The following is a 24,107-nucleotide window of genomic DNA, read 5'->3' on the forward strand; positions in this document are numbered from 1 at the left end:
CATGTGAGGAAAAAGTGGATAAGAACTGTGCCATGTTCAAACTGAATCAGGTACAGAAATACCAGAGGGGCAGATACACAGTCAGACCCTTGGGTTTAGGAAAGAGTTGGATGTATAGCAGTTACTTGAATTGAAGCCTCCTGTTTTGATTCTGCAGTTCTACGGTATGAGGCCCCCCAGGAGCAAAGGACAAAATTTAATATACTGTTGTAGTTTAACAAACGTGGGGGATTGTGGTCCCTGCTGAATTCGGAATGTTTTGTTAAACGTGGGATAAAGACAGAAAAATAACAGTTGATTGATGAGCACTCAGAAATTATTAAGGGAAAGGAAATTACTAATGAGAAGACTTTATGAACAACTTGACTAAATAGAGGTGTTACTAGAGACAGGAAAGTCTAAAGGTATTTGGGGAGTAAATGATGTGAGTTCCAGAGTGAATGTGTATGTTAAAAACTGACCAGTATTTGAGTCAATTTGAATGAATGAAATTTGGCAAAGTGCCTCCCCATCCTGTCCCCATGCCTAGTTTCTAGGTTCCTAAGATTAATTTAACTTAGAGACTTTAAAACATATTTTAAAAATGAATTTGAATTCAGCGACTGAGTATAATTATAACTTTTTTTTTTTTTTGCGGTACGCGGGCCTCTCACTGTTGTCGCCTCTCCCGTTGCGGAGCACAGGCTCCGGACATGCAGGCTCAGCGGCCATGGCTCACAGGCCCAGCCACTCCGCGGCATGTGGGATCTTCCCGGACCGGGGCACGAACCCGTGTCCCCTGCATCAGCAGGTGGGCTCTCAACCACTGCGCCACCAGGGAAGCCCAATTGTAACTTTGTGTGTGTGTGTGTGTGTGTGTGTGTGTGTGTGTGTGTGTGTGTGTGTGTGTGTGTGTGTGTGGTTCCCCAGACTTAAACCAAAGGTCTGATATTATACTGGTTGACCCAAAGTCGCAAAGACCTAGTTTACTTTACTTCAGTGTTAGTTATTGTTATACTAAGCATAATAAACACAATTAATACCATAAAAATATGAGTTGACACTATATATTTTTGTGTATATATGCTACAAAGGATTAATTTCTATTTTAAATTAAGGTTAAAAAATCTCATAATAGTGTGATGAAGCAAAGAAAACAATTTCAAGGTAGAATGCTAGTTTAAAAAAACTACTATTTTTAAAAAGTAGATGTCAAAGTGCTATTTTTTTATTTTTAAAAATATTTTATATTAAAAATCAGTACATTTTCACTAGAGAAAAAGTAGAAAATAAAGATAAAAATAAAATTAAAAACCTCTTTTATATGAGTGTGTGGGGTGTGTGTGTATTTTATACATGTACATTTATAAAAACAGTTACACACACACACACACAAATACGTACACTAGATTTAATAGTGTGCCCCCTGGAATTCACGTCCACTCGAAACCTCAGAATACGATCTTATTAGGAAAGAGAGTCTTTGCAGGTGTAATTAGATAAGATGAGGTTAGGGCCCGAAATTCAATGACTGGTGTCCTTATGAGAAGACCGTTTAGAGACCCAGAGAGACACAGATACACAGGGAAGGAAGTCATGTGATAAGAGAGCAGAGATTGAAGTGATGCGGCTACAAGCCAAGGGACACAGAGGGCGACCACGCAGAAGAGGAAAAGAATGAATTCCCTTCAGAGCCTTCAGAGGGAGCAGAGCTCTTCCATCACCTTCATTTCAGACTTCCAGCCTCCACAACTGTGAGAGAATATGTATCACGCCACCTAGTTTGTGGAAATTTGTTATGGCAGCCCTAGGAAACCAATACAATGCACACGTATTTCTGTACTAATCAGCTTACTTCTCTTAACATATTTTGAACATTTTCCATATCTTCTTCATGTGTAGTACTCGCACTACATTTCATTGTTCAGATATACCATAATATACCCGATTCCAGATTTTATGTTAACATATTTAATTCCTAGAACTTCTAGTTTGGTCTAGTTTCCTCCCTTTTTCAGTTATTATTTCAGGACAACAGAACCAGCAGTCACTTAAATGCAAACAATGACCAAATCATTGTTGGCTCACATAAAAAGACCTGGACGTTCGTCTATGTCCTATAATTCTTTTTTTTTTTTTTGCGGTATGCGGATCTCTCACTGTTGTGGCCTCTCCCACCGCGGAGCACAGGCTCCGGACGCGCAGGCTCAGCGGCCATGGCTCACGGGCCCAGCTGCTCCGCGGCATGTGGGATCCTCCCGGACCGGGGCACGAACCCGTGTCCCCTGCATCGGCAGGCGGACTCTCAACCACTGCACCACCAGGGAAGCCCATGTCCTATAATTCTTTAGGTGATTTTGGAGCGAGGTTTAGTTGTTTGCTAGTTATTGTCCTTAAAGCCAAATGGACACCATCGGTTCTGGGCTCCCTTGTTAACAGGAAAGGAAGCAAGCAATCATCTTATAAAAAAAAAAGTCATGTTCTTGGCCATCGTAAACTAAGGGAATCACAGGATGTCCTGTTGAGTGGTATTTGGCTTCCTTTCATGGAACAACCTCAATTAAAGCAAAAAGAACACTTTCAACTCTCAACTGATCCTCGAGTGGCTGTAACTTGCTCAGTCCTAAACAGAACACAGAAAATAATCATCCATGACCTAGACAGCAAGAGATTACTGCCATCATAGAAGCAGTAATTCAGCTGAAATCTGGCCTCACGGTTTTGCAATGAAATGAATAAGTGACAGATGAAAGAAGCTGCACTCGAAATCTACTAGTAGACCTATGGCATTTGTGAAGTCACAAGTGACCTTTATTTTATAGTATCTTTGGGTTTTGAAACATATGTGGTTAAGAAATTTGGTTTTCAGCTGCAAAGATTCTGGAAGCCAAGCATTCCTACCCTTTCAAAAATCACAAGGGCCCTCAGCAGATCCTTTCAGGTAAACCTAGGACCTTACTGAGCTTTTGCTTCCCAGTTTCTAAACTCTACTTGAGGCAATTTCTCCTTAGGGGTTTTGAGAAGTCAGGAGCCAAACTGGCAACAACAACAGAAGTGCCAGATTAGACAGAATGAAAAGGAGTGAGTAAGATTAAAAAAAAAAAAAAAAAAAAGGGCGGGGGAGGCATGTAATGCTTTGATTATCCTGGGCAAAATTTCGAAAGTATGAAAACGGCTCCTTGCTCTCTTTAAAGAAGAAAACGTTTCTACACACATTTTCCTTTTAAATTCAATAGCAGAAAGTTTCATACAGCGTTAAGGGAACACTCAATAGAAAGAAAAGAGTATCTGCAGAATTACAGGGTTCTTCCCCACAGAGTTAAAAGAGCATCTCATATCTATCAAGGCCCCAAAGAAAACACAGCTCCAAAATTTAACTCTTTAATATAACTTTTTAAGTGGATTTAGTGGTTTTTCCCTGAGTTAATACAATGATCCTGTTATTATTTTGCAGTCTTTTTTGATAGAATCATTTAATATATATTTACTAAGAGCTGGACCTAATTGCTAGGAAAGGCAGTGGGGATAAAGAACATGTAGAAAAAACTATTCTTTTTCTTGAGAGGTATTATATTCAGGTTAAAAACACAAGACTCAAACCCATTAAAATCTAAGTCAAGACTATATTACAGTATCTAGGTTATACTTTTTATAATCCTCTTATAACAATAAACCAACTAATTTTTTTAAACAGGCAAAGCATCTGAACACACACTCCACTAAAGAATATACACAAATGGCCAATAAACACATAAAAGACACTGAACATCATTAATCATCAAAAAAACATAACTTAAAATCTCAACAGTATACCTGTACACATCTGTAAGGATGGCCAAATTGAAAAGACTGACAATACCAAGTGCTGACAAGGATGTGAAGCAACTGGAACTCTCCTACGCTTCTGGTAGAAATGTGAAATGGTACAACCACATTGGACAACTATTTGCAGTTTCTTAAGTTTCTTAAACACCAATGATATTACCCAAACATTCCACTCCTAGATATTTACCTCAGAGAAATGAAAACATTTGCTCCACAAAGATTTATACATGAATATTCATAGAAGTTGTATTCATAATTGCCAAGAACTGGAATCAACCCAAATGTTCACAAGCTGGTAACTGATAAAATATGGTATAGCCATACAGTGGAATACTACTCAGCTACAAAAAGTAACGATGTGCTGGTAAACCCAACGTGGATGAATCTCAAAATCATTACGCCGAGTAAAAGAAGTCAGACACTAAAGAGTACAATTTGTATGATTCCATTTATATAAAATGTAGTCTAATTTACAGTGACAGAAAGCAGAGCAGTGGTTGCCTGGGGCTGTGGACAGAAGACATATGAACTGCAAAGGATACCAGGAATCTTTTGGGAGTGATGGCTTCAAAGGCATACATACCACCAATACTCATGGAATCATATACTTTAAATGGATACAGTTTACGGTATGTAAAATTAATTCTTAATAGAGTTGGTAAGGTGGGGGACAGCACAGTATAATTTGTTTGAATTTTTCCCAGACTGAATTTGAACTTTTAATGAACATCTGCTATGTGCCAAGTATTGTAACACGTACCGATGACACAAAGGTCATAGCTTATTATAAAGACAGGGTAAAAGGGTACATTGAAATTACAAGCAACAGTACTAGCTAACATTTTTAAAGGCATTTACTTTTGCACCATTCACTGCTTGGTATACTTTATATTCCGTATCTCATTTAAGTCCTCATTAAGAACTGTGAGGTTGATGCTATTATTATTTCCATTAGCACATTAAGAAAATGAGGCTTAGAGAGGCTAAAAAATTCACCCTGGACGAAATGGTTAGAAAGGGGTGGCAGAGTGTCTCAGGCCAGAGACCAAGCTTTGCCTGCTACCGCTCCCTGCTTCTCTGAGCAGCAATCTGGGACTTTGAGAGCCCCAGTTGGTCTTACTGGGGGGTAGACTAAGTTTTGAATGGGAGGTGAGGTAGCAGTGACACTCATCACACAGCCTGCAATGCATGTTCACACTGACATCTTAAAGTCGGTGATATGACAATGCTATCTGCCCGTCAGAAATTCCAGGGAAAGACAAACCGGCTTCCCAAACACCAAACCTGCTTTTCCGTTTATTGTGTGTTGCCAGCCCCTCTAAGGGGTGTTGGAAAGACTTACAGGTCCCCATGCCTTCCTGTCCTCAGCCCCCTGCCTAGGCTGCTGATGACTCTCATCTCTTTTTCCTTCTCCCTGGAGAATACGTGCTGGAGGGACAGATGTACTAGGCCCCCAGAAACAGAAAGAGATGGGAAGCCAGGGGGGAAGGGGAGGGGCTGACACATCCACCCCAAGAAGCCCTCATCCTGCGCTCCCCTCTCCACCCCACGGCACCCACCAATCACTCCCTCTTCCGCTTCCTCCTTTTCTAGCAGAGACCTTGGCTCCCGAGCTTCGCAAGCTTTCTATTTCGTGGCTGCCGCCGGTGAGCAGCAGGTCCCTATAGCTGGGATAATGTATTCAAAGCTCTCCTATTGTTTCTTCTTAATTGGTCAGTCTCCATGGGATCCACTCAGCCTTCACCCAGACGGGCGGGGGAGGGGCTGGTGAATGCAGATGGCCTGTTTCCTAGCTGGTGTCTAGCACGACCGCGGGGGGTCCCATCAAGGCCAGATATTGCTCAATAACTTCCATAAGGGGGCGAGTCAGACTCAGAGCTGGGGGCGGGAGGTGGGGCTTGGGGCAGAGGACAGCAGCAGAGTGGCTAAGAAATGGCCATAACCCGCAATCTCACATTTTTAAGGGCCCCTGCACAATACCTGACACACACCAGGTGCTCAATAAATGAGCAGAGAAACACCCAAAGCGGATACTGACAAAGAATCCTCACAGAAGATTATTTTGCAGTTAGTGCAAGATTCCTGTTGCATACTAAGCAGGCTGGCCGCATCACAAAAAAAGAGCGATACTGATCACGCTCCGATGGCCTCTGGGGGAAAGGAAACAAAACATGGACTATGCATTGCTATGTGTGAAACCTCAAGGGGCGGATGCTGTGCGAGCACGTTTCATCTGTGATTTGCGACGTTTTAAAGGGCGGTACTTGCGTTAGGCAAATCTTTAATATCATCCATGTGACTTCAACAAGTCCATGATATTTTGAGATGCTTCCCAACACACTTCAGCACGTACAACTCACTGTTAAAAATCAAAACTCATTTAATTTTTAAAATGCTACTAAGGTGTTAAATGAAACACCATTGATTGATTAGGTAGTGCATTTACACAGTCGTAAGCTTTTTTGTTAAACAAAGAAAGGTACCCAGGGACGGTCTGTACAGTTCCACTGCGATTAGTCTATATTCCTTCAGTTTCTCCATGCACATCAAGGAAATATGAATAATATAAATTTTCTTTACATAAAAGTTAGAATACATAGTGATGGTCAGTACAAATATAAAACTTGGCGGATCAAAAGAGATAAGCCTTTTACTTTTCCCCAAGTGACTACCTTCCCACCACGTAGGTCACTCAACAATGCTCAAACCTGTGCCTTGGGGCTGTATAAAAACTTATACACAGAGGTCGTGGTAGGGAACACACACACTCAAACATAGCTTTTATTTACATGCGCCATTTCTAACAGCTTCTGAAAATTACAGGAGTGGTAATTTTGCCCTGGCCGAGTATCAGCACAAGAATCACAGAATTACTTTCTTGGGGTCAGAGGTACCTCTTCACCTCAGAGTTCTTCCGTCAAGCACTGCCTTCCTGCCTGCTGTCCCCAATACTAGAGGCTTTTCAAGAAGGGGCTTTGCATGATTTATCTCTGAATTCAAGTGCCTGGCATGGAGCCTGGCGTACAGAAGGAACCCCGTAAGTTTGCTGAAAGAACAGATTCTTAGACTGCCGGAATTCTCGCTTAAATTTTGTTGTTGTTGCTGTTGTTTGCAATACGCGGGCCTCTCACTGTTGTGGCCTCTCCCGTTGCGGAGCACAGGCTCCGGACGCGCAGGCTCAGCGGCCATGGCTCACGGGTCCAGCCGCTCCGCGGCATGTGGGATCTTCCCGGACCGGGGCACGAACCCGTGTCCTCTGCATCGGCAGGCGGACTCTCAACCACTGCGCCACCAGGGAAGCCCTGGCTTAAATTTTAATACAACAATAACTGTGTAATTATTTAAAGAGTGGAAATTTAAAAGATTTTATTATTAATAACCTGAAAACACGTTTTGGCTTTCCAAAATGACAAAATGGAAGTAGACTGGGGTGGGGGAGGAGGAGCCCATGTTAGTGGCTGCGCCTTCTCCTGATTTCCTGAGCACCAAATGCAAACCTTGCGTGGAACCAGGCGGGCTCTTGCATGCGGGGAGACTACTGTTTGTAACCAAAGTAGAATTGTGAACCCAAGAACGACGCCCTGAGATGTCAATGCCGCTGGCATTTTTGACAAATTACCTCTCAGGGCTTTGCCAGGGTAGGCTCTCTTAAGAACAAAGAATTATGTGTTATAAAAGAAAAATAAACACTACTTCTAGGAAAAATAAAACAGTGTGCCTCATAGGAAGAGCACTGTCATGTTACGGATGATGTAACAAGCACTGGCTATAAACCTCGGGACCAATTCTGTACGCAAGATCCCAAGTTGTACAGACTTCTGCCAATGCACACTCTATAACGCGCGCTCTTCATTTTCAAGTCTCTTGCCCTACTCCTCTTCTGTTCCACGCCATAACCCAAATCTGGCTCTTTGGGCACATTTTACCTGCCCGAAGCAAATGAGGTCTAGAGAAAAGACAAAGGCTGAGCTCTAGTTACACTTCCTTTACTAGACACATTACACAAAAGCATCCATCACTAAAAGCAGCCATCAACTTGACCATCCCATGCATCTATCACCACCTTCCGCTCCTTTAGAAAAAACAAGATAACGCTTTAAGTAAGTCCTGGTTCAAGTGAGTAAAATTCGAATTAGCCTGGGGAGTTTGGGAGGATCAAAATAGTGTAAACTCTACACAACAGCCATCTCTTTAGCCCGGTAACTATGAAGTGGGCATCTGTAAATACAGAAGCCACCATCTGACCTAAGTACCAAACCCGTTATGGGAAGAAGTTGCCCTGATTGGTTCTACTGAGGGAAAGATGACTTGAGCCAGGAACATATACCTACACTAGAGCTGGAGAGTTCTCTCTACTAGAGCAAGCTAAGTATTCGCTAGGAATTCTGGGCTCTGCAGGGTGGGGCACTGGAGGATTCCATTTTCCTTTCAACTCTCACTGCAAAACGGGAGATCAATTCCAGCACGCACCTCTGTTTTTACTATGTTGTCTTCCAATTAATGTGCTTTCAGTGGCTTTCTATTTTCAAGTTCTGGTCACCTGCCTGCCTTCCAATGCTCCTGCCCTGCTCTCCGCTTCTGCCCAATATGTGCCTTGCCAGGCCCATGAAAATTCTGATTCTAAAGTCTGCACTCTCTTTTCACCCAAATTGTTGGTCTCCACCAATGTCTCTTAGCTTCCTACAGCACATGGCCTGGAGGGTGTCTTTTTCTACTTTGAGTCACTGTGGGCTCAGGAAGTGCAATCCACTTTTGCTATCAGACCAAGCCAAACATTCACAACAAAGTAAACCTGTTACAAAATGAACAGCTCACACATCTGACTTTGAAATAGAACTCAAGGTCCTTGAAGGCACATCTGGCAGAGAGCTTGGCCAGAGTAAGACTCTCAAGCGTTTGTCAAATTAATTCTCCAAGCCAGACGGAATATTTAGATTAGTCCTGATATTTCCCCCTCTGCTGACCTAAGGGATGATTCATTGCAGCTTCAAGAGGTCTCTGTATATATAGGAAAGATACTGCGTATGGAAATCAACCTCCTAAATTCAGAGGACCATCTCTGTACCGTAAAGAGATAAGACCAGTGACAACCACTGCTGAGCAGGGGTGAGCCTCTCACCAAGGGCACCAGGAAGACCATCCCCTTAGCAGACGCCCTGACAAAGGACCCTGAAAAGAAGTTCAAAAATTGGGCACCTAATAATCAAAGCATCAAGTACCCTTTAAAAATACTAAGAAAAATGTAAAGGACAAAAATCACTTTTTCAAAAACCTCCTATGACAGTAGTAAACCCAGATGATACTAATATATACATAATGGGAGATGTATGAAGGAGACTTCTGCTGTCTGCAGCTCCTATTCAGGGGAATGTGATCTGAAGTCTACATTCTGGTTAAAGTGAGGCGTGTTGCAATAGCTTCTATTAAACAGAACACGCTTTCACAACTATCTTTTGTGCACATGCGTGTGCACACACACACACACATTATTTCTTTTTGTTTTCCTTACCACGAGTTCATTTTTCAAAACTGGCAAAGTTGGATGTCAGAGCCAATGTTTTAGGCTTAAGTTTTCGTTGTGCTTTTCTTTACAGTCCATTGCCTGGGGCCAAGTAATTTATTATTATTTTTTTAAGTATTCAGAAACACATGCTACTGTAGTTGCGTGTTCTAACACCCATGTGGAACCAGTCCTCTGGACTTATACATTCATTCTTAAAAGCCTGGAGTATGCAAACAAAGATGCAGTGGGCAGAGGGCCAGTTAATAAATTTCATTTCCTACGAGCATCTGCATGAAACAGAGCTATAGAGAGTCGCCCCTCCCAGCAGAGCAAGAGCTCGACTTGTTTGCTCTGTGAATTAAACAGTCACCTCAGATGGCCCACACCACATTTATTTTTTAGGCAGCTCTTAAAATATATGGATTTCTATCGCTCATAAATGCAGTGAGGAAGCTGGGGCTGAGAAGGCGATCACACAGGAGTGGACGTGAGCCATGGAAACACGTCCAGTCAGCTCTGCTGAGCCATTCTTGCACTTGCTCTTTTCAATTGAAATTGCTAATGGAAGGGTAATTTTCTAAAGGAAATTTGCTCTGCTAATCGAAGTGCACTCTGTTTCAATAATGATGTACCACCCCCTCTAGTCCAGTCTGTAAAAATGGGTTCTGTTTATACCAAGAGATACCTGGATCAAGATATCTGGGTTGTGAACCATATTTGATCCTTATTTATAAACAATCTCGTGCAAATATTATGACAATAATGTCTCCTCCTGGGAAGAGTGACCACTTGCCCCCAGATGGAGCTGGAAAGAACAGTCTTGTTCTCTGAGTGTCTGCTTCTCCTCTCACCTGCGCTCCCAGCCAGTGTTCTTGTCCTGCAGTACCTGGAAGAGTCCCCTTTCAGTAATAACTGCGCTCTTCTTATATTACATACCTCTTAAGATGGTGTTTGTTTTAAATATTTGAAGTTAACTTCACAAAAACTTTTATAAGAATGTGATGAGAGAGTCTATATGTAGTAAGAAAAGGTAGAAAATAAAGCCAAAGATTGAAGGACCTGCTGCGGCCCTACCTAGAAGTCAGTAAAGGAACCACAAAGAGAATTCCCTGTGATACTCCCAGGGCTCTCGGCTGACTCAGGCCCCTCCGTGGCACTCCAACAGAATTCTCAAGCTCACCTCATCGTTGGGGGCCAAAATGAACCTACAGCCAAAGTAAAACTTATGTGGTTAAATCTCTCCTCTGGCTTTCAAATTGCCTTCCAAGTTTCCTCAGCAATTAAACGGCAATATTACTCCAGCCTCAGGACGCCAAAATAATTACGGAACACTTCCTGGATAGAAAAACGTGTCACATTTTTCCTTCCCCTCCACCCCTCCAAAAAAATAAGTGGTAGTTATACTACGTTGGTCATCCACTTTGAAAGAAAAACAGACCAAGGAAAATATCAAGTGTGTCTGTCTCCATGTGCACTCTTTACATAACACAATACAAATGTAATTTTGGAGTCTTCTTTCTTCATTTAACCTATGACGTCTCTCACTGTAGCATCCAATACTCCTATTATATTAAATACAAAGGTGATGATGCTCTTAGTGACTTAAGATTTTGCTCAGTCAGATCTTTATTCAAATTCAGTTTTGTTTTTCACGTAATTTCAGGTACCATACAGGGACTCAGACAGCAAACTGGAAATAGTTCAGGAAATGGAAATAATAACTTGGACTGAATTTAAAAGGTGAATAAATTTTTATTTTAAAGCAATAATTCATCAACAAAAGGTAGCATTTAACTTTCTACCAAATGATTTTTCCACTGCCATTGCAAGTTCGCTCATATGACTAATAAAACCCAACCAGGCGACTGCCTTCGTTCGGCCCATGTGGTAAAATTCGAACTCTGTCTTAAAAACAACTGCTACCTAAGTGCCAGAGGTGAAATCACTGAAGAAATATGGGCTTCAAATTTATCACCTATAAGAGCAGTTTAAATAAGTGCGGTTTAAAAGCAACTCAGAGTTTTTGTTTTTGTTTTTGTTTTTAAATTCTACTTTAAGCTTTGGAATGTCCAGAGAAAGGTGGAGAGAAGTAAAGGAGAGAAGGGACCCAAAGTTCCAGTCTCATGGGTCTCCAAAAGGAGAGTCCCAGAGGTTGTGGACCAATTTTGGTTTATATTAAGCAAATTTATATTAACCAATTTTGGTTTATATTAAGTGCTTGGTTTAACCAGCACTTGGAATCTCTAAGGATGCCATGTCAACATATTACTTGGAACCATAGGCATGAGATTTTGGTGACCTCATGGGCACAGCCAAAATTAACTCCCACTATTTATGTAACTGCCAGAGATGACAAGGCAAAGATTGCTTGTAATTTTTTTTTTTTTCAGTCAGCTCATAGCATTTCTTTGGTCAAAGAGAGAGGATGTGGGGGTACTTTTGGCTCTATTTTTAAAATATGCAATATTTACACACACACAGACTAGTCTGCCCATAATACCATTTGAATGTTTAGATGAAGGCATTAAAAAAAAAAGTTATTTCCTGTTGCTCGCTGAGAGGATGCATTTCAGAGGTATGTGCGCTCTGCCTCAAAGCAAAAGCATTGTTAGCAGTTATCAAGGTAACATTTAAAAATAACTACCCCAGTACAAAAGAACTTCAGAGGAAATATGAGTGAAGCTATCAGTCTCCCTTAAAGTCTGGCCTTGAGTTGCATTAGACTCTAGCTGCATTCTCCATTACATTGTTATCCTTATCAAACAATGCAAACAATTTTAATGAGCTTATCTACTAGAACATATTGCCAGATATGCTAATGTAAAAATGATGCCAACCGTACAGGCTGCCTCATTAATCAAAAGGCTCACAACACAATGACCAAGATCAGTCCCATCCTCAAATCAGACCTCAGCAAAATACCAGGAATTACCTTCCTACTGTAAATAAGAAGGGCGGGCTCCCCCACCCATGCGGAGGCCATAAACTCCTAAGAAAATGCATAACGGCACCCAGTTCTTTTCAGGTCCATTGCAGTCCAGTCTCTTTCTAATAAACCTTGGGTTCTATGGAGAAAATTTTGATGAATGTCTGACACCGTGACCTCTGCTGTCAATCCTTGCACCAATCAGCGAGCAGAATTCTTACAAAGCTCCATCAATCTGGCGGTTCAACATCACAGACTGCAGCTTAATCTAGAGGATTCCATCTTTCCTGCACACACGCACACCAGGGCAAGCGCAAACCTTTTCCTCACCATCCTCCTGGTTCCCTGTCTTCAGGCACAGCCTACCTCATGGTTCCTTTAAAATCTAAAAAGGAAGGAGGAAAGGAAGTGCTCCAGCCTGTCTCCCTTTGGAGAGGGGGAGAAAATTGCTTGCATTTTGAAATCAATTTGGAAGGAAAGAGATGGAGGGAGACCCCTTGCAGGCAGCAAACCTATTCACAAAATGCTTTCCATCTGCAATCGGGAAGCCTCCGTGCACACCCAACATGACACATGGAAACAGATAGCAAATAATCACAACCGCCTTTACAAACACCCGTCTGCAGCCGGGTCCGGGGGCAGCGTCTGCTCCATTATATAACGGGCGGACTTCCGCGCGCCCGCCCGCCGCGGTCCCCCGCCCGGCGCCGCTCCCGTGCCAGCCCCATTACCTGTAGGAACGCTCCCCGCGCACTGTGTGCTTCCGGAAAGGAATGATGGTCCCGTTATCCTGGATGATGTCGTTGTTGTTCTCGCCATTTGGGGACAGGGTTTGGGTCGGCCCGGGCATTGGCGCACTCCCGAGGATGGAAACAAACCGCTGTGGGCTGGCTGGTGAGGAAGGTGGCTGCGTCTCGCCTTCCCGCTCGCCTGCTCCTCGCGCAGACCGCGCCTGCCGCCTGCTCGCTGCTCGCAGCTCCCTTCTCCTCTTCGGATCCCGCCCCGCCCTCTCGAGGCCCGCCCTCCCGGCTGCTGACGTCAAAGCGCCGGCAGCAGCACCCTGGTCACGTGGCCCGGCCCATCCCCATAGCAACCCGCTAACTCATCACCTCGTCTTGATTAGCGCTGGGCCCCGGCGTGACCACGCCAGCGGCTCCAAGCAGGCACCCGGGCAGGCCTACATCTGGCATGTAAAACCCCAGGCCACCCCCGGCCCCCCTCGCAGACTCGCCTGGGTCTGAAAACCAGCTCTTCCTCTAACCATTTCCTTTCCAACCCGAGCTCCCACTGCAGCTGTGTACACAAAAGAACGATTCAGACAGAGGGGTGTGGGAGACCCTTTAACTCCTTCAATACCAAGTTCTTGTGTCAGGAAAATTAAACTCCGTCTGGTTTCAGAAAAATATAAGACGACCTGGTAGCCTCCTTCTAGAAAGTATATCAGACTAAGGGGTTAAAACTTCCAGGTTCCTCCCCCATTCTCCAAACAGCAGCAGCCGCCTCCCCGAAAGTAGCCCCAAACCTGAAAAGCTAAGAGGAAGCTGCATTTCCTTCTAATCAATATACCTTTACGTTAATAATGAGATCAAAGATTGCAAATTAAGAGATTTTCTGCACAAAAGAAGCCCCAGAGTTAAAAAAAAAAAAAAGATAACCACCATTTTAGAACATCATGATTACACACGACCTCCCAATTCAAATTCTTATACTGTCTCCTGATACACATAATTAAATCCTTGTCATGTATTTTATTTCCTTTGAATTAAACACGTGAACATCCAATTTAGTATTTGGAGGCTCTCAACATTCAAGCTGTTCTGTATCAATGCAATGGAGCTTTCAAATACATTGGCTAGGAGCCAGGTACTATTATTATTACCATCCCTATTTTAAAGATGAGTAAACTAGTGAGATTAAGCAACATGCTCAAGGTCACACAGCCAGGAAGTAGTGAACTGGAACTTCAAAATGACATGCTTTTATCAATGTGATTGGACAGTGGTGGTCTATGTTTAATGTGAACTCATAAATGTTATAGATCAAGGTAAGAATCGAGTACTTTATGTACTTCTCAACATGACCACTGTGAAAAGAGAGCCGTGAATAGAATTGCTAGTACTGTGCAAAGTGTATGGATTAGATTATAAATTCTGAACAGATTCCAGATGTGTCCAGTGCTTTCCTTCAGAAAGAAGAAGGGAGTTTGAAGGATTCTCTGCTTATCAAAAGTGGTCTCTGACCCTTTGTGGGGTGGGAAAGGAAGGAGAATTGGAATGTAAAAGACAGAATAAATATATGTCGCAGAAAGTACTAGGCTCATGCCTTCACATCATTGTATGGCTTACCAGCTTTATCATTTTGTGATACAGATGTTAAAACAAGTAAAAAAATTTGTCATTCCTGACAATTCTCCAGCATATTTCCCTGGTAATAAGTTATTTCTGGCATCAAGCTCCTAGAATTAGAGTCAAATGGTTTACAACCCAGATGGTAATGATAATCTTAAATAAGGGGGCATTTTTTCCTATTCTGAATTCTCCTTTTGAACTATATTTTAATAATTTTATTTTCTACTTTCTCCAGTGAATTCACAGTGCACAAGTTGATTCCTTCATCCATATCTCAACTGACATGAGAATGTTTTTTTGTACAATAAGGATCCAATTCTGACCTAAGACTTCACAAGGTACAACAGACAAATATCTGAGTACAAGAGATACACAGCAAGCCTCACATTGCACAGTGAGCTAAAGGGGCATGAGAGTGTAGTTACTGCTACAAAGATCAACACTTCCTCTTACTATTTCTGTTACTTGACCCATGGCTGTTAATTTCCTTACTAATTTGTTCCTCTTCACAAAAGCTTCCCCTTTCTTTGGGAACAGTCTGAAGTTAAAAGGCACAGTCTACAAATCAAATATTTAATGTTTTCCGCATACATTCTCTCATTTGGGGCTCTTTTGAATAGCTTTCTTTTCCATGATCCCATATTTAAGTAATAGGTTACATAACTGGTGTTATCCTAGGGACTATGTTTGTCAGAATTTGAATGTATATATAGATCATTGGTTATACCAACTAATTTTGTGGAGAGAATACTCCCACTGTTTCTGGGCTGTCCATGAAAAAGAGGACTATGGCCAGGAATTTGGGTGAATGGGCTGAAAGGGGAGGGGTAGTGAGGCAGGTGGAGGAGGTACCTAAGAGCCTTGTAAGTCTTCCTCCAGGACTGCTCTGAACCACACCACTCTAAAGGGACCCAGAGAGCCCCCAGGGACTTGTGATTACCCTCCGAGATGCAGGGGTAACAGGGGTAATAATTTGAAAATATTAAACAGATGTGTTTTCATTCCTCTGCCCATAAATCAGGTTACCTGGCAGCCATTCTCCAGTTTAGCCCTGGGGAAAAGGGGAAGGCACATTCCACTTTGGGAAGGAGGATGCTAGGACAGAGAGAAACGCCAAACAGGCAGGAAGAGGGCGGGGAGAGTGCCCTTTCCAACCCCAAGGTTGGAAAGAAGCAGGCGGAAGTGGGAAAAAGCAGAATCTCCCACCTCCGGGTCCCTGAAGGGAGACGTTAGAGAGGTTTTGGCTTTGTTCTCAGCCTAAGGGAATTTCTTTTGCCTAATGAGGCAGAAGTCCCATTTGAGACTCTGGGAAGAGATGGCTTTCAAAGAATGTCTCCCCAACACCTTCCTCCCCAGTCAAGGTGCAGCCTCATCACACTAAAATCAGTGGCTTGGTACAGTTAGGCAGAGAACCCAGGGAGAGAGGAGGACATCTAAAAGACTGAATATTCACGCAAGAGATTGAGCGCTCCAAAGACAGTCTAAACTGGAAGAGGCTGTAATACTGTGAACTTTTTAAAACCTTTCATTTCCCGTCCCCCTCAGCGGGGCCAAGAGAGTCGCACAGATCACATACACACAAATAAGCTAAAATGTCTCGTGTACATCTGACTGTAGGTTAAGGTTTGTCTTATGTACACAGACGTATCTAAAATAAAGTATATCCAGACCATCATCCTACATCTCCAACTGCCCCACAGAGAAATGGCTCCTCTTACGAAGCATCATGGATTGAAGCTGGGGCTCTGGCATCAGGCAGACTTGGGTCTCTGGCTTGGTTTCACCACCTGCGGGCTATGTGACCCTAGCAAGTTACTCTGCATCTCTAAGATTTAGTTTCCTCATCTATGAAGTAGGTGTAATAATACTGGTTTCATAGTGTTGCCGTGAAGATTAAATTACATAATACAGTTGAAGCAACTGACATAGTCTCTGGCCTATAGCAAATGGTCTTTAGTGGTAGATGCTATTTTTAAACAATAAGTTAAGCATCCTCTGAAATGTTCATTCACTCATTCACTTGACACATATAGCTGGATTTCTTGTGTACTACAAGCTGGTAACATAAGAAGAAAAGTCCCAGGCTCTGTCCTCAAGGAAGTCAGAGCTGTAGACGAGCAAGAGGAAAATATTGGCAATTATGACACAACATGATGCTGTGATAACGGCACCATACAGTGTGATATAGAGCCATAGAAGATGAGCACCTAATTCAGAATGGAAACTGGGACATAGGTCTGAAAAGTTTCCCCAAGGAGCTGTTACTTAAGCCTTGGGTGAGTAATAATTATAACCTTTTCTGTTCACTTTCTCTGTGCTAAACAGAATACAAGATCCCTTAGGGAGGGGCTTCCACTGCTTTGCCCACGGCTATATCTTTGGTTCTCAGCATAAGGGCTGGCAGGTAGTAGGCACTACATGAATACATAATTCACTGATTCAACAAATATCTGATTTGATTCTTACAATGACCCTAATGATGAAATTGAGGCTCAAAGAGCAAAAGCAACTTGTCCAGCATGTCTTGGCCCCAAAGCTGACATGCTTCTCCACTAGGCTCTACTGTCATTTAAAAGAGGAACGGTAGTGTAGAGGGGAGACAAAAGGCTTCTCAAGCAGATATACTTAGGTACAGAGGTACGAAAGGGTGTGATATCCCTGGGAGACAGCAAGTTGTTTAGTATGGATGGAGAACAGAATGCACGATGGCAGAGGACAGGGCCAGGACCAGGTGCAGGAGGGGCTGTGGCCAAGCTATGAAGCTTGACCTTCACTCTGAAGGTGTTTTGGAACCATGAAGTGCTTTAGGAAGGGAAATTCATGGTGAAATTTGCATATCAAGAAGGTCTGATGCTGCAGTAGCATAGAAGACGTGTTGGAGTATTTATTTATTTGTTTGTTTATTTTTGGCTTTGTCGGGTCTTCGTTGCTTGCTGCGCACAGGCCCTCTCCAGCTGCAGCGAGCGGGGGCCACTTTTCATTGCGGTGCGTGGACGTCTCATTGTGGTGGCTTCTCTTGTTGTGGAGTACGGGCTCTAGGTGCACGGGCTTCAGTAGCTGTGTCACGTGGACTCAGTAGTTGTGGCTCTCGGGGTCTAGAGAGCAGGCTCAGTAGTTGTGGCGCACGGGCCTAGTTGCTCCACCGCATGTGGGATCTTCCCAGACCAGGGCTCGAATCTGCGTCCCCCACGCTGGCAGGTGGATTCTTAACCACTGCGCCACCCAGGAAGTCCCATGTTGGAGATCAAAATGCATCAAACAGGGATGAAGGCCTAAACTTAGACAGGAGCCAAGGGGTTGTAGGAGCAAGCACAGATCTGAGATATTCAGAGGGAATAACTGCTATGATTTGTTGGACTAAATGGATGTGGGCACGATGTTGATGGGGATTAAGGGTGGGCAGTGAAGGAGAAAGATATTTCAAGTGAATCCTAAGTTTGTGGCTTGGGTGACCAAGGGGATAACGATATCATTCATCAAGATGGGAAATACATGGGCTTCCCTGGTGGCGCAGTGGTTGAGAGTCCGCCTGCCGATGCAGGGGACACGGGTTCGTGCCTTGGTCCGGGAAGATCCCACATGCTGCGGAGCGGCTGGGCCCATGAGCCATGACCGCTGAGCCTGTGCGTCCGGAGCCTGTGCTCCGCAGCGGGAGAGGCCACAACAGTGAGAGGCCCGCGTACCACAAAAAAAAAAAAAAAAAAAAGATGGGAAATACAGATTGAATTGTCCTTCTGGAAGAGAGATTCTCATAGCATGTTTTGGACATAGAGAAGTACCTACAGGACATCCTAGTGGTGACAATGATTGGTCACCAGGCTTCACACACAGTGGGTGTTCGTTAAGTATTTGTTGAATAAGGGAACATGTGGGTCTTTGAACATATATGTTTCACTTGGAGATACATATGATTAGGAGGAAATTGTCTCATGGGTGATCATTGAAGCTGAGGGTGTGGATGCCCTCACTCAAGGAGAAAGAGAAGGCCTGGGATGGAACTCTCTAAAAGCTGAGTGATAAAAAAGAAGCCTGCAAAGAGACGGCAAAGGATTTGGCCCGATGGGGCCAATCACAAGAGGGAGTGGTTTCACTGGGCCCAGGGGAGAAGTGAGTATCAGAGAGGAGGGAGGTGTCTCTTGGGCCAGATGTGTTTGAATCAGATAAGGGCAGAGAATGGGACTTCCCTGGCGGTCCCGTGGTTAGGGCTCCACGCTTCCACTGCAGGGGGCACGGGTTCAATCCCAGGTTGGGGAACTAAGATCCTGCATGCTGCGAGGAGCGCCCAAAAAAACAAACAAAAAACAGATGAGGGCACAGAAGTGTTGACTGGATTTGATAAGGTGCTCTCAAAGGTATTTTTAAGAGATTGAATTTCAGATCAGACCCATCAGTAATTACTGAAGAAAATAAAGAAATCTTCGATAAGTAGGGAAACTGTAATTCTTAGCAAGATCACTAGTATTCTGACCTAACAAATACACTGAAGGAATGAGGTGACATTAAATTACAGGTCATGTATATATTGTCAGCAACTAACTAGCATCCACAAGTATTTGCACTAAAAAGCTCTCGGCAGTATTGGAGGAGCCGATATGTTCATTAACGAGCACTTGTTAGGCACCAGATGTGTCCCCTTCTATGGGGTCAAGACCCACCCTTCCCCCCAAAAGTCAAACGAATATTTACAATGTGTGTTTGGAGAGCAGGATTATTAAGGCAGACCCAGCAGACACAGAGCCAGAGCAACGAGCGAAAAAGGAGACCAGCCGCCGCCCCAGTCCACAGGCCCAATCAAGGAAGATGGAACTGGGCACCAACCCAGATCTTAATTTTCCAGGTTCCTAGGTTATAGCACAGTCCTGTTTCTCTTGAGGTTTAGGCCAGAGAGCACCGATAATTGCATCCTGGCAGAAATCATTGTCTACTTCTCCAACGTGAGGTTTGTCTAAAACAGGGATTTTGCATTGCCTTGGATTTGAGAAATCCAAAATACAACAGTAGAGAAGATGTGAAATCATCAGCCAGGAATGGATGCTAATCCTGATTCCATCCCAGCAGTACCTGCTCCTCACGAATGCCTTTTCCAAGTTAAAATGTGTTCACTGAAGCTGATAATCACTGCTGTCAAAGGCATTCACAGCTGTCACACCACCTTAGATGGAGGGAGGGGAGCTTCCTTAGATTGTTATCGCCTCTGAATGCAGACAGAAGATTCCACTTAGCAGTCACCACTGCTGCCCTGGGACAAGCAATTTTCCCATGCATATGTCTTGGTATTTTCCAGCAGGGAATGGCAGGGACAGGTTATCAATCAGTGGCTTAAAATATGCTCCACACCCAAAATGACAGCAGTGAATAAATACATGATTGGCCAGCCAGCGGCGTTGGCTCTGAAATCACATCGGTGGCGTAGAGATGTACTTGAGAGTGGTCCTTGCTCGCTACTTTCACCCTGAGGCATAGAAGATTTTATTAGTTCTTTCTTTAGATCTGATGAGAATTCTATAATATGTATATGCCTCCTGGCTTTTAGTAATAGCGTTTTATTTAGGAAAAATTGGTAAATGTTTTCCCCCAGATGAAGAATGCCCTCCTTCAAAACCAACCTGAGCAGGTGGACTCTTCCAGGATTGACTTTTGAGATTACTTGTATTTGAAGATTATTTATCAGCCACAATTATAGCTCTGCCGATACGTCCACAAGGCAGAGTTTTGCAAGCCTCCTTCCTATTTGCTAGTAAAAAAGCGAGGTTTCTGTAATGTCGAAATATAGAACGTGCCATTGCTTAAGGGAAGATTTCTCTGTGTGTTGGAATTTGCTTTCTAATTCGCTTTTTCTTGGATTTTCTCAAGGTTGGACTTAATCTTGTGGAATAACTCACAGAACATGATGGGAACGCAATTCACAAACTTGCAGAACATTATGATTTCTGTAACCAATCAAATCTGTGCAATTTAAGGTTTCACTCTATTAAGTAAAAATGTGCTTCTGAATTATACCATCTTGTTAAACTGAAGAACTTTAAATATGTTTTCCATAAAAATACAATGTGATAAATGTTATAATTGAAGAATGTATTAAGTAGCACAGGAATATAGAAAAGAAAGCAACCATGACTGGAGAGACAGGAAAAGCTTCACCAAGGCCATGATATTTGTACTGGGGCTCGGTCATTCACTCAACACGCATTTACTGAACACCTACTACATGCTAGGAATAACGGGTGCTGGAGAGCCAGAAATGAGCAAAACAGGCAAAATTCTCTGCCCTCGTGAATCTCATACTTGAGTGTGTGATGTGTGTGTTGTTGGGTAGGAGGGTGGTTGTAGGAGGTGAGGGTAGAAAAGATTGCAGTGACCAGAATGTACAGGGCTTTGAACGGCCATTGTGAGGACTTTGGCTTAAAACCAAAGTTAGGAGCCATCACTCTGCAGCAGGCTTCACAGTATCTATTGGTCCAGATGCAGAATCCTCTCCAGCAACAAAGACAACGATAACAGCAACACCTAATATTTACTGGGTACTTTTTAGGGACCAAGTGCTCTGTTTCAATTGGGTAGGTATTTTTAATCCTCACAGAAACTTGTGAGGAAAGGGGGATTTTAAGTCCTGTTTGTCAGAGGAGGCAGCTAGTTAAATAACTTAGCCAGTTCATCAGCCAGGAAGTGGCAAAGCTGGGCGTGAACACACCCGCCAGGCATCAAAGCTGTCATCCTTGTTCACTAGCTCAGGCTGCCTTCCACTAGGGTCTGATAAAACCTGGGTGCAAGAATGCAGAATCTAGGGCTGGGGAGCAGCAGGGTTGAGACGGCAGGACATGGAAGCAAGAGAAGGTAGACCGCTGCCCTGAAGGCAATTCAGTCTAGGGAGTGAGGAAGTAACGCCAGGAAAAGGGTGGAGAAAGAGAGAATAAGATGGGTGGGGATGAGAGGTAGGATAAGAGAGCAGTATTCATGGCAGTAAGGGATGGAGACTGGAAGGATAGGAGTTGTAAATTAGGTTAAGGAGGACTTCCCTGGTGGCGCAGTGGTTAAGAATCTGCCCGCTAACGCAGGGACACGGGTTCGAGCCCTGGTCCAGGAAGATCCCACATGCCGCGGAGCAACTAAGCCCGTGTGCCACAGCTACTGAGCCTGCGCGCCTAGTGCCCGTGCTCTGCAACTAGAGAAGCCACCGCAATGAGAAACCCGCGCACCGCAACGAAGAGCAGCCCTCACTTGCCGCAACTAGAGAAAGCCCGCCCACAGCAACGAAAACCCAACATAGTCAAAATAAATAAATAAGTAATAAAATAAAAGATACTAAAAAAAAAATTATGGTTAAGGGAGAGGGAGGGAGGAGGAGATACCACGACTGGGGGTTAACGGTATATGTGATTAGTAGGGAAAATTAATTTTCTTACCCTTATTTATAGCGATTAACTATTTTCTTTTTCTGAGTAAGCCTCAACCATCAATATACATTTCTTTGATATCTTCTGGAGGGGAGAGGAGACCACAGGCATTTTTTGGTATTTGTTTTCAAAGCTGAAATCTGCTTTCATTTTCACTATGCTAAGACTGTGACAATTCAACCCTCCAACGCTAGACATGCCTAGTCGAACGTTCTTCCTGAAATGTGTCCATGCCCAAGTTCATGAAATTCCTTTACCTCTTTCCCCTATTTTATTTCCACGTTTAAACAAAACAGGTCTTGATGAACGGGCTGGGTAGGACAACGGAGAAAGAATAAAAGGCACCTTGGGCTCGGTTGAGGGGCAAAGGAAAGGAAGGGGCAAATGTTACCATTAACAAGTAAATTATCTTCCAGAAGCCTCACAAGCTTTCAAGAGACAATTTCCTTAGGGCTATCAAAAGTTAACTAGCCCACTGGACTTTATTTCCGATTTTGATATTAAAAAGTACCAACTGAGTAAAGAGACTCCTTAATATAAATTCAAAGCCAAGGTGGAGGGATGGGAAGACAGGAGTTCTAACAGGTACCAGTGGCCTCTAGAGTTTCAGAGCTACTCAGGACCTAGGCCACCCATGGCAGGGACACTGGGAGGGAGGGTGTTCCTGAGCCTGGGGCTTCTCTGACAAGGCTGGTGTGTGGGGGGCAGAACTACGGCTCACGGGTGGCTCCTCAACAGCGTGTCAAGTGAACATGAGGCCAGCAGCTGGGAAGCAGTGTGAGTAATGGAAGAGAAATTCCCCAATTTCTGACCTCATCCAGATAAAATTTTTAAAAAGAAAATTAAAAAAGCTTACTTCATTAAAAAAGAGAGGGAGAGAATGCAACTGGAAATCATGAATTAAGATCTAAGTCTCCATAAGAAATGTTTTAATTAGCACTTACGTTTTGTTTACTCAAGAGCTTATAATGCCAAGTATCTTTTCTCAATTCACACTCGCTATAGGGCATGAGCATGAGGGGTCCAACTACAGAGTATAGCACATAAAAGCATGAAGCCTTACCTTCAAGTAGCTTCCACTTAATTTCTATGTGAAGGAATAAGACTCCTAGGAAATCCAAAGGGATCTTAACATATAGGGAACCACGATGAGTTAACAGTCAGCTGAGAGAGCGAGATCAATTCTTGGGATTAACTCCTCACACAGCCTGCCTTTTATACCCTCCCCCAAAGGCCCATCTCCAGTCTCTTCAATGAGGATGTCATAAGCCTTCAAAGAGGCAGCAATGGAATCAATATGAATGAGACATAATGGCATGTAGTGCAAAAAGCATGTCTAGTGCATTTCTATTATTTTTGTCTTCCCCTCCTTCTTCTGGGAACTATTCCTTCAAACCTTGTGATTCTAGTAAAGCTTGCCAATTATAATATTCCATCCTCCCAGACTTAAAGATTGGTTCAAGGTTAGGTCTGTGACCCAAGCCAGGCCACTGAATATTTCTCTAGGATTAAAAAAAATTAGAACTGCAGTAGGTGTGTTTTCGAGGTGGGATGTGGGAGACAGTATCTTCCTTACTGAAGATAGCACTTTAGAATTAATATAGTATACTGTTAGGCAATAAAAATAAATAACAGGCATCCAAATCAGAAAGGAAGAAGTAAAACTGTCACTATTTGCAGATAGCATGATATAGTACATAGAAAACCCCAAAGACTCCACCAAAAAACTGTTAGAACTAATAAATGCAGTAAAGTTGCAGGATACAAAACCAATATACAAAAACCTGTTGCATTTTTACACACTAATAGTGAACTGTTAAGAAAACAATCCCACTACAATTGCATTAAAAATAATAAAGGAATAAATCTAACAAAGTAGGTGAAAGACGTGTACATTGGAAAGTATGATGAAAGAAACTGAAAGAATTAAAGAATACGCAAATAAATGTAAAGATATTCCACGCTCGTGGATTGGAAGAATATTGTTAAAACGTCTATATTATCCAAAGCAATCTGCAGATGCAATGTAATCCCTATCAAACTACCCATGGCATTTTTCCCAGAAATAAATAAACAATCCTAAAATTTGTATGAAACCACAAAAAATCCCAAATAACCAAAGCAGCTTGAGA

At 43.1% G+C, this 24,107-nt stretch overlaps 1 protein-coding gene across 3 annotated transcripts in view; it reads right to left on the bottom strand.

The window, feature by feature from the left end:
* The window catches only part of MAPRE2 (microtubule associated protein RP/EB family member 2), a 158,460-nt gene that overhangs the window by 86,868 nt on the left and 47,485 nt on the right, over positions 1-24,107 (bottom strand). Inside the window, exon 1 of one of the 3 annotated variants that reach the window (XM_082853682.1) lies at positions 12,965-13,118. The exons of 1 other annotated variant lie outside the window; for it this stretch is intronic. In XM_082853682.1, the coding sequence (XP_082709808.1) occupies positions 12,965-13,052 (88 nt within the window). In that variant the 5' untranslated portion in view covers positions 13,053-13,118. Of the gene's footprint in view, positions 1-12,964; positions 13,169-24,107 lie in introns of those variants that run through there. One more of the 3 variants, XM_082853680.1, reaches the window with a different exon arrangement.

Source organism: Leucopleurus acutus (assembly GCF_964270905.1).
Source record: "Leucopleurus acutus genome assembly, chromosome: 13".
Classification (NCBI taxonomy): Eukaryota; Metazoa; Chordata; class Mammalia; order Artiodactyla; family Delphinidae; genus Leucopleurus; species Leucopleurus acutus.